The 12,271-nt window shown below is 39.4% G+C and overlaps 1 protein-coding gene across 1 annotated transcript in view; it reads left to right on the top strand.

Moving 5' to 3' along the window:
* Nucleotides 1-12,271, top strand: part of LOC102017315 (low-density lipoprotein receptor-related protein 1-like) — a 70,573-nt gene that overhangs the window by 55,515 nt on the left and 2,787 nt on the right. The window contains exons 24-33 of the mRNA XM_013521487.1: nucleotides 797-983; nucleotides 1,533-1,751; nucleotides 2,198-2,381; nucleotides 3,454-3,655; nucleotides 3,744-3,908; nucleotides 4,215-4,415; nucleotides 5,244-5,793; nucleotides 6,199-6,324; nucleotides 7,943-8,053; nucleotides 10,331-10,567. Coding sequence (XP_013376941.1) covers nucleotides 797-983; nucleotides 1,533-1,751; nucleotides 2,198-2,381; nucleotides 3,454-3,655; nucleotides 3,744-3,908; nucleotides 4,215-4,415; nucleotides 5,244-5,793; nucleotides 6,199-6,324; nucleotides 7,943-8,053; nucleotides 10,331-10,567 — 2,182 coding nt within the window. The remainder of the gene's footprint in view (nucleotides 1-796; nucleotides 984-1,532; nucleotides 1,752-2,197; nucleotides 2,382-3,453; nucleotides 3,656-3,743; nucleotides 3,909-4,214; nucleotides 4,416-5,243; nucleotides 5,794-6,198; nucleotides 6,325-7,942; nucleotides 8,054-10,330; nucleotides 10,568-12,271) is intronic.

Raw genomic sequence — 12,271 nt, 5'->3', positions numbered from 1 at the left:
AGTTGCTTCAGCTACTGTTCTCTGGCAAGCATAAACTTGGTCTGTGGAACACAGGCATTTCCCCATTCACGCCATCCCTATTCAGGCTCCAGCTTGAAAGCTTACACGATAGGGCTGTTCTGACCATTCACTGATGTGCCTGAGCCTTTCCTGGCTCCTGGTGAGTCCTGTCCAGCTCCTCCCCATCTGTGTCTCCTGGAACTCTACCACCCAGCCCACTTCATTTCAGCCCTGGGTGAGACTTGAGGATTAACAGAAATTTTGTCGATTACCCTAAGAGTCAAACCCCCCTAGAGTTGCAGTTCAGGAAATTGACTACTTGGAAACAATTCCCACAATGGGTGTTTGGAATCTGACCTGCCCTTAAACTGAGAACCACCTGTTCGCTGGTTAGTAGTTTTAGTTGGCTGAACACAGTGGACTTGATTCTAATAGGCAAATTAAAAAAAAAAAAAAAAAAAAGCAACTGTTCTGATGTCTGGTCATGCGAACATTCTTTTGATCGGCAACCATTTCAGTTAAGTCTGCTTACTTTTCCTCTCACTGATCTTGTTCAGTCTGGACCCCTTTGCCCAACTCAGGACCCATGATGTAAGGGTTATGGCAAATTAGATAAGGTCAAGAGAATCACCTATATTTAAAATAGATTGGCTCTGAAAATAGTTGACAAACAGCTGCCAAAATGGAATATATCACTGTGTGCTCTTCATTACCAGTTGATCCCCTTCCCCACCACTTTTTAAACCTACTACTGTTCTGTCTTCAGAAAGTCTCAATGTCATCTCACATCCATCAGGTCTGTGCTTGTGAGCCAGGCTTCGAGCTGGAGAGCAGCGGCGGGATCTGTGAGGACGTGGATGAGTGCCAGGGGTTTGGTGGTCAGCCTTGCAGTCACACCTGTGTCAATACCAAGGGCTCATACACCTGCACCTGTCATCCTGGCTACTCTCTGGAGCCTGACGGCCATACTTGTAAGGCAACAGGTAAACTGGAACATGGAATGTCTTCTAAATCCTGGGTCACTAGCTTTAAATTCTCAAAACTTCTAGGAACATGAACCTGAATCTCTCCTCCTTAGGTCTCCTCCTTGTTATTTGTCCTTAGAAAAAGCCTAACCTATCCCCAAAGCCATCCTTTTAGACCTTGTACTTCACACTGAATGACAGCCTGAAAGTATCTACTAATAAATTATTATGGTAACAAAACCATAACTCTGGCCTCTATATCCATGGACCAACTTTACCAAGCCTGTAAAACATTTCTTTCCACATACCTGCCCCCAAAATACTTAGTTAGAAATGTGGGAATTTTTTCAGTTTAAACTATTAATTCTTTATTTCCCTTAAGTATCTTTTGAAGTAGTTATTCTTTTAACTGTTCTATGATGAGAACTCTTTTGATACAAGGTAGTTGGCATCTCAGCTTTGGCAACGAAAGGGAAAGACTACTGAGTCCTTGAATTTCTAACTAGCACTGGGATTTACTTTTCAAATTCTTTCAATGCCATATTGAAAGCAATTCTTATTTCATAGGTACTGAACCGATCCTGCTTATTGCAATTCAATCTAACTTATTTCTCTATGGATTGAGAAGCTTGAAAGAAGATATTTTGGCAACTATAGACAAGAATCTGATTATTTTCTCTGTTGACTATGACTTGGTGGATCAGAAAGTCTTTTGGGCAGATTTCAACGCAGAAAGTATACAGTGGATAAGTATGGACACGACCAAGAAAGGCACTGTGGTGAAAGGTAAGCCCCTAAGTAGGGCATCCATCCTTCCCTTACTAAATTCACATTGCATAAATAAGAAAACGAATGGCCATTAACATTCCAAACATTAGTTTGGTTATGGTTCCCTAACTAAAAGACCAAGACTTGCTAGACCAAGACAAAGGAGTCTGCCAAGCTACCGCCTTAGCTATCTCCTTAGGAAAAAGAGATCGAGTCTTGGTAGCCAGAAGTTGCTGGTTGGAAAGATGCATTGTCATCTCCATAGACAAAGGAGTCTGCCAAACCATCAGTGAGTGACTACTATTTTTAATAGTTATCTTCTTCTACAATAGTACTTTGAACATTTTAAAGAAGATTGCTATTTTGGAGATGCATATAGCAGTGGGAAAATGAATTAACATGGCATACAAATCTACTAAATGTTATAATTTACCATACGTACACATGTTGAATGATTTCTTTAGGGATAAAGTCAGACTCTATAGCAGTTGACTGGATTGGAAGGAATCTGTACTGGACTGATGGGACAGCTGGTCAGATTTTGGCCATTCCATTGACTGCTGTTTGGAGAGGAAAACTCGAGTACACAGTTGTCTTGGAGGATGACTTGACTCAACCTAGGTCTTTGGCTTTGGATCCTCTTAATGGGTAAGTTGGTGTCTAATTGCCTGGTGAAGACCTTTAAATTGGTTATTCTTCCATAGTTCCACTTTGCTTCTGTCCCCTTAACACAGAATGAGTGAATAGAAAACTTGATTTTGCTTTATATTTTATGGTGATGTGGGCCAACTACATACATGATCATCTTAAAAACTTCTAGAAAAAGTTCTTCATTTCAAATTTCACAGCATTGGTTCTGCCAAGCTAGATGGTACTGGCATTTGTGTAAGTGTCCTTTTGACATGGGGCTTGTTTAAAATGTTGCATGTCTTGTGTAGAACTGACCCTGGAAAGCTCAACTTTACCACTTCTCAATCTCATTTCAGTAATGTAAGATGTACATGTGGGCTCACTTGGTGGTCCACCTGAGCATTGTTCTGCTAAGATATAAGCAAATAAACCTCTGGTGGACTTTAAAATGGCAGCTAAGGGGAGACTTGAACCAGGAGAAGTATTTAATTAACAATAATCCAGATCTGAGTTAAGCTTGGGCTGTTCTGTTTACAGTCTTTTCTCTTTGCCAAGGCAAGGAATTTAAAGCTAACATTCCCATTCCTTCACTGGCATGGTGATATGTGTACCAAAAGTCACAGGAAATCTAGGAGACAAAGGAAACACATATTGGGGTCCCTCCTTTCTTACTTTTTAAATATCTCCAACCAGAAATCTATCAATTGGAAAATTAACAGTAGTTTTTTATATAATCACTAGCCTATGGTCAAGAATGAAGTCTGAGATATCCACGTGTACATGATACTAGCCTATTTTCTACTTAAAAAAGCTTGACATATTTCCTGGATATTTCCCAGGATAAGAACTAATGAACTCCCAGGTTTCCAATACAACTGTCATAATAGATACTTTACCCTCAAAAGATGACTAAACAATCACCATTTAACTTCAAGGAAATTTTCTTTTACTACTATATAACTACACTTACAGAATACACCTAGTTAATATTGAAGAAAAAAATCATTGGGCTCTAAATGAGTATTTTAAGGAATGCACTGATATTCTGCAAGGCAATGCGTTATCTTAAAGCTGACTTTTATTCACATAGATTAATGTACTGGTCTGAAATTGGAGACAAACCTCAAATAGAGAAAGCTGGAATGGATGGAAGCAACCGCAAAATACTCATTGATCAAGGTCTTGGACGGCCAACTAGCATAGCTCTTGACCAGTTAAGCTGGAAGATATTCTGGTCTGATGACAAATTTCACAGCATTGGTTCTGCCAACCTAGATGGTACTGGCATTCGTGTAAGTGTCCTTTCGACATGGGGCTTGTTTAAAATGTCACGTGTCTTGTGTAGAATGGGCCCTAGAAAGCTTACCTTTACCACTTTAGATGTTGCAGCTAACACAAATCAAGAACCCCTTTTCAGTCACTGTGTTTGAAGATGAAGTCTTCTGGTCTGAGATGAAGACAAGAACAGTACAGCGTGTGCAGAAGATGACAGGCAAGAACCGGGCTGTCCTCATCAAGCGTTCTGGACAGCCCTATGGACTCAAGGTGGCCGACATGCTCTTTAAAATATCTCCCTAAAAAGCCTGTGTGCATGTGCATGTGTATGTGTGTATGTGTGTGTGTGTGTGTGTGAGAGAGAGACCTGCCTAAATATCAACCTTAACAATATCTATCTATAGCTTTTAAAAAGCCACTTTGGGCTGGGGATGTGGTTCAATGGTACAGGGTGTGCTTAGCATGCACAAGGCCCTGGGCTCAATTTCTCTTACCATAGAAAAAGAGAAGGAAAAGGTACATGTTCTGTTTTTAAGGATCAAGATTATGTAGTGGTATCTAGCTATTTTCTTCCAGATAATGCATGAAGTGCTACAGCCCAGGTCTTTGAATCCTTGTCTGGACGCTGGATGTTCTCACTTGTGCCTCCTGAGCCCACGATCTGAGGGAAGCTGCCATTGCCCGGTTGGCTGGTTGCTTGCAGATGACGGCTTCAACTGTGTCCCCCTTCAGGAGTCTGCATTTGTCTTCCTTGTATCGCCCACAGTTATCACACAGGTACTGACCTGAAGCTTCCCTAGTATGTTCCTACTTGCTCTGTATTCTATTCCAGACTGGATATTTGAATCCTACACACACAGTTATAGCCAGGAAGTGCCCTTTCCCTTGAAATATTCTTCAGATACATCTTACATTTTAGTATCAACTGTGTGCTAGGTGCCATCATGGTCAAAATAAAGTATCTTGGCCATAATAAAAGGACTAGTATGACTAAGGTAAAGTTTTTTTTAAATAATTAAATGAAGATCCTATCTACTTAAATTTCCCTAAGAAGTGCTTTGTATACCAGAACACAGTCAAGTTAGGGATCTGAGAGTGAGTTCACATTTGCTTAGTTGTATAGGATATAACTGATTATTCAGGGTGGTAACTCCAAATACAAGCAGCTCACCTGGGTTCTAGCCTGGGCAGGAAGTACATTTTGTGAAGAAACTTGTAATAAATTACAGGAGAATAAAAGGTATGAACAAGTAAGTCTTCCCTCACTTCTGCCATTCAGAGGACCTGTCAACTGGGTATTTTAAAATGACAAAGCAGATTTTGGAGTGAGAGACTGGTTTCAGTTTCAGTAAGATATTAATTAGTTGTGTCTCATTTGAAGAGGAGGACTTTTAACAGAGGAGGAAGTCTTCAAAACACATGGATTCCAGAAACTTTCAGTGTTTGAAGCTCCAGGAAAGGAAGAAAATAACTGATCTCTGATTTTAGAAGATATAAGTACTGAAATTTTGAACTTAAAAGTTGTCATGTTGATGCAGAATTAAAATATGGAACTAGATTAGATTCCAGCAGTACTACCCATCCACCTAATTCTTTTTCCTGTAGATATATCTGAAAAATCTCAAAGCTTTACCAAGACGAGCAACTTTACCAGAACATAGAATGTTTCCCTTTACCAGTGTGAACCAGCTTGCATCAATGGATTATCTTGTGCAGGAGAAGGCCCTGTACCTTTCTGAACTGAATAATGGTGATATCAGGCTACTGAATCTTAAAGAATCTGGGACACTTTCTTGGAAGAAGCTCATATCTGTGGAGGGGTCTGTACTCGACCTTGCTGTGGACTGGCTAAGTGGAAACATATATTGGATTGACAGTGAGAATCCCCACATTAATGTAGCTTCCTCAAAAGGCCAGTATCCCATTGTCTTGCTCCGGGAAAATCTTTCCCACCCAGCCTCTGTTGTTCTGCACCCACCTGCTGCAGCCATGTGCTTCGTGGACCTGGGTCCCTGGAATGATGGGAGTCATGGGTCCAGCATCGAATGTGCCGCCATGGATGGCGGTGAGAGAAAGGTACTATGGCAGAAATCCCAGGTGCCTGTGGGCCTGACCTTTTCAGATTCAGGGGCTCGACTGTACTGGGCTGATTCTGGTAAGCTGCTGTTATCTATATTCTAAACATGAACCCGAGGGGCCTTGGGCCAAAGTGAAGTAGTGAAGTTGTACACTCTGATCTTCAGCAATAACTTCAAATAGATTTTAGACCCGTGTTTACATTTTCTGCCAACATATTCCACACAAATATGATCTTTTCCCATCCTGAATAGCATGTTATAACCCATGGAGTCATGAAGTTTCCCCCTTTTAAAGAAATATAATTGAGAACTTAGTAAACATGCATGAGCAAGTCTTTGTGAATTTATGTTAGAGAAGAGTGAATGAAGCAGAACTAGCTTCAGAGGATGCAATGGCAGACAGTATCTCTTTGGAGGTGAGGCAGGACAAGACATAAAGAGCTATTGGTGTGTGGAATAAGTAACAGAACCTCTCTTCCTAGCACGAGGACTCATAGAAAGCATTCAACAAGATGGCTCCAGACACAGAGTGGAACGCAGAGGAATTCAGGGCCTTACCCTCTTCACATGTGGTCAAGACATGATGTTCTGGACAACGGTTGATGATGGTGGGTCTTGCTTCTGTATGTGATTGTCTTTGCAGTCTGAATTTACTGCTGATAATCCAAAGAATATCTGCTATACTGTTTAGGAGCCTGTCTTTGCAAGTGGCTTTCTTTGGAAATATAAATAAGCAACTTCTCTAACTTGAAAAAGAATATATAACAGTGATTATTTGACTTGGGGGGGAACTTTGACTTGTTTGTTTATTGTTTATATTAATAGATTTATCTATTTTTAAATCTCTGATTTTCATATGAGGCTCTTTGCTTTCAAAGACACCAGGGTTATGTTAGTTTTCTGTTGGTGTGGTAGAGCTCCTGTGATAATCAAATTATAAGGAGGAAAAGTTTATTTTGATCCATGGTTTCATAGAGCTCAGTCTATGGTTGCTTGGTCCTGTTGCCCTTGGGCCTGGTAAAACAGTATATCATGGTGGGAGCATGTGGTAGAGGAAGTTGCTTACTCATGGCAACCAGAAAACAAAATGAGAGGAAGAAGAGAGGCCAAGGCCTCAACTTTCCCTTCTAGTATGCACTCCTGGTAATCTAACATGCTTCTATTGCACTGGATTGCACATTCTAAAAGTTCCTATAAAACTGAGAACCAAACCTTCAACACACAGGTCTTTAAGGAATACTTACTCAAATTTTAGTACTGGTGTAGTACAGAAAGTACTGGGCCAGGGATTGGAACTCAGTTGTGTACCTGCTCTGTCAATTAGTAGCTGGAACACTTTGCCTATAAAATGAGGACAGTGCCTATCTTAGTTGACTGAATACACATGAAATTATTACTTGAATTATAGAATATTCCAACATGGCATTTCTGACATTCCAAAGGGATTGTCTTAAATGACAATCTTCTGGTATATTATTATGTATGTGCTAGATTTCTGTGCATAAATTTCTGACCATGTCCAGGCTTGATAAAACTAGAAAATGATGCTTAAAATACATGTCTTTTTATATTTTCAAGTGAGTCCATTGGCTAGTTTGACTGACCACATTAGAATTTCCAGAACTAGTTTTCAGGTCCTACTTTAGAGAGGTTAATATGCTAGGTATCTGATGAGACCTTCACTATTTATTCTAAGATCCACTGATAACTCTTGTGGCAAATAAGCCATTTCCAAAGTGTTGTACTAGAATAGTATTTATTTTCTGGTACTGGGAATCAAACTCAGGACCTTGTGCTTGCCAAGCAGGTGCTGTGCCACTGAGCTATATACCTGGTTCTTAGAATAGTATTTAAAACCATTACCTACTCATTGCATGGACTGTATCTAAGTGGCATGTATCTTCTTTTCCTGCTTGAACATAGAAGAATATTCTAGACATAGCTTATTAACATATGATTTTATTTATAAGAAAGTATATAATGGTTTAAATTTCTCTTGAGATTTCTTCTCAAAAACAAAATTTAGAAAACTACATGTACGTCTCTTCATGTCTAGTGTATAAAACTAGTTATGCATCTAGGCAGGTAAGTAAAACTTATATTGAGCAATGTTCTCTGCTCAAGAAGTTGCTTTAAGATAAAATTTTGGTTTTGTTAATGTTTATTAACATGGCTTTTGTTTTAGCCCAAATGGCTTTTGTTTATTAACAATGGCTTTTGTTTTAGCCCAAATCACTAAAGTTTGGTATAGCAAAAAAGAAGTTTCAGAAAGCTGGTGGTTCCAAATTGACCAGAAGATTGTGGACTTAAAAGTGTATAGTGTATTTAAGCAACAAGGTGAGTAAACCTGCAATGGTTAGACAACAGTCTACTGAATTTCCCTGTGGAGAGTGTTTTGAGTTGGATCTGAACTGTCCCCCAAATGCTCACATGTTGGAGGGTTGGCATCAGTGGTCACAGGAAGGACTTTTGGGAGGTGACTGTGTCACAGGAGCTCTCACCTCATCAGTGGATTAACCCATTGATAGAGTCATAATTTGATAGTATTATTGGAATGTGGTGGAAACTTTAGGATGTGGGGCCTAGTTAGAAGAAGTAGGTCACTTGGTATGTGCCTAGAAGAGAACATCTTGTCCTTGTTCTGTGTGTGTGTGTGTGTGTGTGTGTGTGTGTGTGTCTTTCTTTCTCTGTGTCTCTCTTTTTCCTCTCCTGTCCTATCTTCCATGAGATGAGCTGCTTTGCTCCATCACATGCTCCCCACCATGATGTTTGACTCAACATAGTCCCAGAAGCAACCGAGTCAAGTGACCGTGAACTAAAACCTCTGAAACTATAAGCCAAAATAAATGTTTTTCTCCTCTAAGATGTTTTTCTGAGGTATTTTGTCACAGTGATTGAAAACTGAATAACGTAAAAGGGATACACCACCATGCCATATTGTCTTGAAATAAAATTTTTTTGGTACTGGGGTGGAATTGAACTCAGGGCCTCAAACTTGGCAGACAGGTGCTGTGCCGTTGAGCTACATCCCCACCCCTTGAAATATTTTTGTATTTGTCATTCATTACACTAAAATATTTCCCTGGCAAATTCCTATAGATATACACAACTTTCTTGTTTTTAATGCAGTTTTATATAGCTTGGCTTAGGCACATAATTAGTACTATTACTTATCTGGCAGGTACAATATTATCTGGCCAGATGTTGGTAGAAATGGTATGTTGGCTTTTTCTTAATATAATGTATACTTTAGATAATCAACTTACACAGTGAAAAGACTTATTTTGGTTCAGAGTTTTAGACATTTCAGTCCATGATAAATTGCATGGCAGTATATCATGGAAGAAACATGTGGCAGAGCAAAACTGCTTTCCTTCCAACAAGGAAGCAAAGTAAAAAGAGAAAGAGAGTGGGGTGCCCCATAATCCCTTTAAGTGTATGTCCCCAGTGACTTAAGAATATCCTGTCAGGCTTTGCTTCTTAAAATTTCCACCTATAGCAGAACATTAATGAGAAAGCTTTTACCATGTGGACCTTTGGAGGATACTTACGATCCAGTCTGTAGCACTTGAATTCTATTTTCAGACTTATTACTGTAGACTGAATTACAACAACAGTAGTACAACTGAATTAATAATTCCAAAGTAGTGCTACTCTGAATTCTACTCATTGCCATCTGCATCTACCTCTGTTGTTAACTGAGTCTTGATGTATGAACTGAGGATGCTCAGATGTTTTTCTCCATTTATTTTACACACACAATTGGCATATCTGAATAATTCAAGAGGGCAGTGATGGGTTAAATACAGTTGCAATAGATGAAATCTGTTCCTAGTTGAGATTAATGCCAGCAATGTGAACTCAATTCATGAGCCACACATACTATTCTGTATGATGAGTATATTAGTTTTAAGAGACTACTTCTTCCTTGTTTTATTGTGAAGACTAAACATCATAAAATAGTGCCAGTCATGCTTATCCTCCTGCAGTGTTGGCTTGCTGAGGGGAATATTTTAGAACTCTTTAACCTGATAAGTGGTCACACACACAGACCACACAAGTGGTCTGTTGCTTAGTTCTTAGAGCTTGAAGAAGGCTTCTTGTCACCTTATTATTGGTTTTATCTCTACCACATATATACCACAGTTCCTGGAATATGTCACAGAAGAAAACTTCACTAGAGATTAAAGTTTATGAAACAAGCCTTGGGAAATGAAACTAAGCCATAAATGACTGACTTAACCAATTTCTCAAAGGGATAATAAACACCACATATTGCATATTTTCAAAAAAAGACATTTCAAAGGTCTTTGTAGTTCTGATGGTGGATGCTTGATGTGAACAGATTTCCTAATAAACCTTGAATTAATGAGTGATCTCCTCAATTTTTCCTAAGCCATCCTAAACTTCTAAAGCCATCCTACCTATGAAGAAGAATCACTAGTTATTCAGAACCTACTTGATTAAAAGGAATTAAATTGAAAAGCTGTCTAATTTGGGGAAAACATCTGTGTCCTCTAACTATGATAATGTGTTTGAAAAAATTTCGTGCATGACTCTTTTGAACTTAATTTAATTCAGTATATTTTGTGGGGTGGGGTTGGGGATCTACAGGTAATAATAGCTGCTCAAAGGACAATGGAGGATGTAGCCACATCTGTTTACCAAATCCCGAGGGTCAGACCTGCAAGTGTCCCAGGGGGTACTACTTGGCTGATGCAAACAAATGTACTGAAGCTGTCCAGTGTGCTGTACCATCACAGTCCTGTAAGGATGGTCAGAAATGCATTTCCATGGAGCAAGTTTGTGATGGCCATAGTGACTGTCTTGATGGATCTGATGAAATGGACTGTGAGTAATATCTACCTCATTAGGCATATTGAATCTTTCAAGACTGTGTTGTGTGAAATGCCACTCACTTAATCTAGATTTCATTGAATTTAAATTGATGACACAGTAACAGCCCAGAGGATGTTCAATTCCATAGCTATTGCTACAGTAATTTCCAAGTCTCATAAGCTACAGAACCAGTGACAGAGATGATTTATTACTGAAAGTGGTCACAATCAATGAAGAAAAAAAATGGAAAAGGAAAACTATAGGGCATATTTTTCATTCAGTTTTCAATTTTAACTCCCTCTTAAAATCTGGCTAGCAAAGAGATCAGTTATTACCCCTAGTAACTTTATCCTAAGTAAGAAAGAAAATGAATTTTGATCCCAGAGTTGATTCTGGTATCTAGCAAATGGAAAGGTTTCGTTGAAATCCTGTGTTATGGTGTCTCAGGGAAAGGAAGGGCATTGGTATCAGCAAGAAGGACATTTGTCATTTTCACTATCTGGTTTTAAAACTAAGCCAAGAACATTATCTGTACCTGTTGCCCCATTCCCAACAGCCTAAGCCAACATGATGGCTTTGCTCCTTAGTAATTAGCTTGCTGTGAATTGGGAGGCAGAGGAGAAAGCACTGGGTTTAAAATTTGGGTTGACTTCTTGTAGATATACCTTGCCATCAAGGGTCTTACACAGCCCAGGAGTGGAAACTCTCCTATGGTACCAGCTGCATTAGTCACTTTCCTGTTGCTGAGTCAAAATACCCAACACCCTGAACATAAAGGAGGAAAGGTTTTGCTACAGTAAACAGAAACACTGAAACGAAACTGAGGATTTGTTTTACGTCGATAGGCACTGATTGGGATCATTCCCAAAATATCAGGCCCTGGTTTCTGATGATCTAGGGCTTTTATATGGTGCATAAACAGGAAGTACAAAGGCAAAACAGAACAGCCTGGTAGTTCTTCTGATTAGGTAGCAGGTTGAGATCATCAGTTACAAGGCTAATTAATGATTATCAGTTGCAATCAGACATCCTGCATGTTTAGTTACACTCTCATGGTTACAGGGGTCAGGAAAGTAACGACAGAGCCATGAAGCAGTTAAAGAGCTAGGCACCTTCAAGAAGAACAAAGTTTTAAAGAGAACAGTTTCTTTTGTACAGTTTTTCCCTTTCAATTTATTTTGGCTCATGGTTTCAGAGCATTTAGTCTATATGTGGTCAGCCAGCTCCAAAGCAGGAGGGCATGATGGAGGGAATTTGCTCACCTCATGGCAGCCAGGAACAGAGAGTGAAGGGAGGAACTAGGAACAAGAATACACCTTCACCCTCAGTGACTCACCCCTGTAATCAGGCCCCACCTCCTAGCAACAAATGAACTTACCAATTCATTAATCCACTGGTAAGTATAGTATCCATGATCCAGTGACCTTCCAAAAACCCCCTGTATGAACACATAAGATTTTGGGAGGACATTTTAGATCTGAAGTATAACACTAGTGCAAGTCAGAGACAAAAGGGTCTTTTAATTTGCTAATACTGTCTTTCTACCTGGTAGTTTTATTTTTAGTGTTCACATGAAGAATAATACCTGTGCCAACAATAAGCATATGGTAGAATACCTTAATCCAAACTTAGTTGTAAATTTGTCTTTGGTTGGAAGCATCTTGCTGTCTATGTTTTGACTTGTCTCTATACCTTCTCCACTTTCATCAAGTCTGG

This window comes from Chinchilla lanigera, unplaced genomic scaffold, assembly GCF_000276665.1.
Source record: "Chinchilla lanigera isolate Chin_1 unplaced genomic scaffold, ChiLan1.0 scaffold00062, whole genome shotgun sequence".
Classification (NCBI taxonomy): domain Eukaryota; kingdom Metazoa; phylum Chordata; class Mammalia; order Rodentia; family Chinchillidae; genus Chinchilla; species Chinchilla lanigera.
The sequence above is the reverse complement of the archived record's forward strand: the minus strand, read 5'-3'. Positions and strand labels throughout refer to the sequence as shown.